Source organism: Eupeodes corollae, chromosome 1 (assembly GCF_945859685.1).
Source record: "Eupeodes corollae chromosome 1, idEupCoro1.1, whole genome shotgun sequence".
NCBI classification, from domain to species: Eukaryota; Metazoa; Arthropoda; class Insecta; order Diptera; family Syrphidae; genus Eupeodes; species Eupeodes corollae.
In genome coordinates this window covers 14,588,550-14,593,190 of record NC_079147.1, presented here as the reverse complement: position 1 = coordinate 14,593,190, position 4,641 = coordinate 14,588,550, and the positions used below count along the sequence as shown (strand labels likewise).

At 33.2% G+C, this 4,641-nt stretch overlaps 1 protein-coding gene across 1 annotated transcript; it reads left to right on the top strand.

Annotated features, from left to right (window-relative positions):
- The first annotated feature begins 375 nt into the window (after nucleotides 1-375).
- LOC129944917 (uncharacterized) lies at nucleotides 376-1,192 on the top strand. The gene is made up of 2 exons (XM_056054600.1): nucleotides 376-445; nucleotides 540-1,192. The coding sequence occupies exons 1-2, from the start codon at nucleotides 376-378 to the stop codon at nucleotides 1,190-1,192; spliced, it is 723 nt and encodes a 240-aa protein (XP_055910575.1).
- The last annotated feature ends 3,449 nt before the right edge of the window (nucleotides 1,193-4,641 follow it).

Sequence of the window (4,641 nt, the reverse complement as noted above, 5' to 3'; positions counted from 1 at the left end):
ATAAAATATGGAAATAATAATAATAGTAATAAAAGTTTATTTATTGATTTTTTTGATTTTATAAGAAGATTCGAAATTATATTTTTATACGAAACATTTATAACTGAAACAAACTTTAGCAATTATGAAAAGAAATTCCAAGACTTTGATCTAAAAATCGTCCCCGCCATAAGATGTCATACTAGAGGGAGAGCAAGTGGAGGTTGCATATTCGGAGTAAAGAAACAATTGAAGAGTTACAATTACTTGTTTACGACTCTTAACGATACAATCTATGTAGATATAAGATTATATCAAGAAACTTTTAGTATCATACCCTGCTATATCAACTGCAGTAATGGGGACTCAGATTTCGACAAGGTGAAAGAATTAATCATGTGTGGAACAAGCTCCTCCAATTTGCTGATAGTAGGAGATCTGAATGGACGAGTGGGTACAGCAGAAGGTGATGAAAACGAAAGAAGAGATATAGTGAGACAATCCAAGGACAAGACAAAAAATAATTAAGGAAATCAAATACTTGATCTTTGTTACTTTAGTGACAAATGAAAACATAAATTTGAACACCATCGAATATTGCATTAAAAAAGCAGCTGCAAGGCAAAATAACTATGACAGAAGAGGAATATTTAAACAGCCATGGCTTAATAACTATAGGCGAGATAACTTTGAATCTTCCAAACAAAAATACCTTCAACTGAATCGGAAATTCAAATCGTTGTGTAGAGAGAAGAAAGTAACTCACTATGAAAACGAAGCGAAAAGCTTAGCATCATGTAAAAGTACGAGAGATTTTTGGCAAAAACCTCAAACAATAAACGGAAAGGTACATGTCATCAATAGACACCTGAATCGTGAGACGTTAAGAGTACATTTTAATGAACTGCTCAATCATTTGCCTACCACTAATGATATTGTGCAATTTGCTCAACCAACCTTTAGCAATGAAATATTGGAATCAGCAATCGAGAAGGATGAGGTTTGTACAGCCCTAAAACGTCTTAAGGATGGCAAGGCAGCTGGAGCGGATAGAATACCTTCCGAATTCTATAAATATGGATTGGACATGTTGATAAACCGATTAACGGACATGTATTATATGGATACTGGAGTTATACCGAAAGAATTCAAGGAAGCACTTATTTTTCCCATCCACAAAAAAAGGCAATACGCTAGACTCTGGAAATTATAGAGGGATTTCCTTCTTGAATGCATCCTACAAAATATTCACTTCAGTTTTGCATAGTAGACTTAGATTGTGGATTAATTCATACAAACTGTTGAAAGAATTTCAAGCAGGTTTCAGACAAGGGTATTTTACTGTTGACAACATTTTTGTACTTCGAAGTGTCGCTGACTTCTTTTTGGAAAGAAATAAGAAGCTATATGTCTTTTTTGTCGATTTCAAAGCAGCTTTCGATACGATAGACCGTAATGCACTGATGTACAAGATCTACAGATTGGGAATGACATACAAATTCGGATGTGTACTGCAGAACCTGTATCTAGAAACAAAAGCAGCAGTGTGGGATGGCGAACATATTTCTCAATGGTTTGAAACGAAGATAGGTGTAATGCAAGGTTGTATTTTAAGTCCAAGTTTATTTGCACTTTTTATCGACGATATCACCGATTGTTTGCCGGGAGGAGTAGAATATGCTGGTTTCGCAGATGATTTAGTGTTGTTTGCTATTACACCAGAGTAACTACAGCTTATGATTAACAAACTTGGTGTGTATTGCACCAGATTAGTTGTTAATCTAGAGAAGTCGAAGGTGATGGTTTTTCGCAAAGGTGGAGGTAGAGCAAGCAGACAAGAACAGTGGTCATTCAACAATGAAAGAATAGAAGTAGTCAAGGAATACAATTATTTAGGGATCACTATGACCAAGAATAACAGTATGGAAAAACATCTAACCGAGGAACTACAAAAAGCCAAAACTACGATAAATATTGCGTGGAAAATGTTTTTAGTAATAAAAATGTAGCTCATAGCAGTAAATATAAAGTATTTGAAGTAGTAGCGGAATCAACTTTAATGTATGCAGCCCAGGTTTGGGGTAGTTAGAAGTATGAATCTGTTGAAAAACTGCTTCGTTTTTATATCAAAAGGATATTTCGACTACCACCAAACTCTCCAAACTACATGCTCATGCTGGAAACGGGTATCTCTCCTTTATTTATTAAATCTCTGAAATTGAATATTGACTATATATGTAATGTCCATGAGATGTCAGACGAACGTCTCCCAAAAAAAAGCAGCACTTCACACAATACGAAGTAAATCAGGTTGGTTTAGAGATTGAGCTAGCGGAAGAAGCAAATATAAATTTAGCACCAGATGAGTATCAAACCCGCTCTGTACCACTTGATTTCACAAGTAGACGAAAAATGTAGATTGGGATACGCATTACAGGCAGAAGAATCCAGCTATAGAATGTCATATAGCAAGCTGAACTACAACCTCAACCAAAGGAACTACTTCCGTGATGATTTACCAAAAAATTTATATCTTTGATATTTAGACTAAGAGGAGAACTTCTCAATCTTAATTACCTACATACCTCATCGCGAAGACCTGCCATTACTGTGCGAATTATGCAATATGGGTGAAAGAGAAAACATTTTTCATTTTATGGGTAGATGTCCTGTTCTACGAAAAACAAGAAGACATGTCTTTGGTAGTGACGTCTTATCAGAAGAACGTAAAACATATTATCTTAATGAAGTTCATGTTCCCTTATTATACAAATATTGTAAAATAGCATTAAAGTATAGGAATAGAATTATAAATGAAAATTTTTAATTAAGTAATAATCAAACAAAGTAGTCAATCGGGCAGACGGCGAATAGCCATGCATTATTGTTGTAAAATTGTATGTATTAATTAATTAATTATTTGTAAATAAAATTACTTACTTACTTACTTATAAAATGTAGGAGAGTTGGTAATTCTCAAAGAAAATTTATTGAAAGTTGAACACTAAATAAGAAGTAATTGCAATGGTCGGATTATTTTATAACTATTTACATTAAAAAAAAAACAGTTTGAATCCTATTAATGCAAGGGTGTAATTTTAAAATCTTCCAGACACGATTCTAAACCAAAATATAATTTACTTTAGAAGTAAAGATCTGAAAATAAAAAAATATTTTGTCATGAAATATTCCGTATATACGATTAAAGTTTAAACGGGATTTAACGCAATGTTTGGTTAAGTTACTGGATTATTTATTTTTAAACTATAGCGAATATGTATCGTCAGAATTGGATGTAGTATCTCGCAGACATCCCGATCAAAGCCCCTTGTTTCAAACCAAGGTATTGGTGTGCCATATATGCTGAAAAATATTTCTAAATGATGGTGCAATCACAAGCTGGTATTACAACATTCATTGATAGCCAAGAAGCATTCAAATCGGTTTCTGTCAGAACTATCAAATCAAAGCTATGTAAATAACTGTCATAAGTATTAACTATTTTTAACTCAAAGTATAACATATAAGAATCTATATCGGGTACCAGATCAAAGCGATGTACCTGTGAACGAGAGAGCTAAATAGATACAACACTAAACCAGACTAAACTGTAGGCACCACATCACCCATCATTGGTAATGAATGAAACCAATAAAAGGTGAAAATTCCTTAAAACCTGTTCAACGGCTTTTAAACTTAGGCCTGAACTCAACAAAACAAAATCCTGCTCGATTCTGCATCTAGATACAAAATCTTTAAGACTGCTTGTAAACCTAATAGCAACTCACAACCTGTTGGGTTACCATAAAAAGAAAAAGCAACTTACCACCAATAACAAAGGGTGCAGTCATAAGGATAAGAAGAAGAAGACACAGCCTACTATTATTATGTTCTAGGAAGCGTCCTATTAGGCTTTATTAAAGATTTAAACAATCCTACATAGCAAAGGTTAAGTTAATCACTTTTAAGAAAGTTCAATATTTAAGGGTATTAAAATGAATCTTCATTAAGTGTTTTGATAACGTCATAATATATCGTTAGCCTATCAACCTAAAGTAACCTAACTAGGGAATAATGAGACATATATTCTGGTTGACGTTATAAATAAATTGGGTGGCGCAACAGTTCGTTAAGAATTAGGGTTTAGTGACTTACGACTCTCAACTATTCCCGTATGTGAATACTGTTGTCAGGGAAGGAGGGGACCTACAGTTTTAAGCCGAATCCAAACGGCAAATTTGAGAAAGCACCTTTCACGACAAGAATAACTCTTGAAGAATCTGTCATTTGCTCTTAAGAGGCAGTACCCGTGAAAAAACTTTAGATGGCATAGGCAGGAGTTGAACCCAAGACCTCTGACAATCCAACGCACTTGTTTTTTGTAATAATTTTTTTTTTTTATTATTTATTAAAACTATCTTAAAGCTAGACAAAAATGTATTTTTTTATTTATTAGAAAATTTGAAAAAAAAACTTATATAAATATCTTTTTTTAATTTTACTTGATCACAACTTAAAATTAGGTCCTTAAAGTAAAACTTAAACTAACTTCAACCACCTATTCTACCTATAGAATACTAAAAGCTAGAACAACCACAGCATCAAATCTATTACTATTTAACAATTTTTGTTTTTCATTTTTTGTTTGCCTTTTTTTCCAAT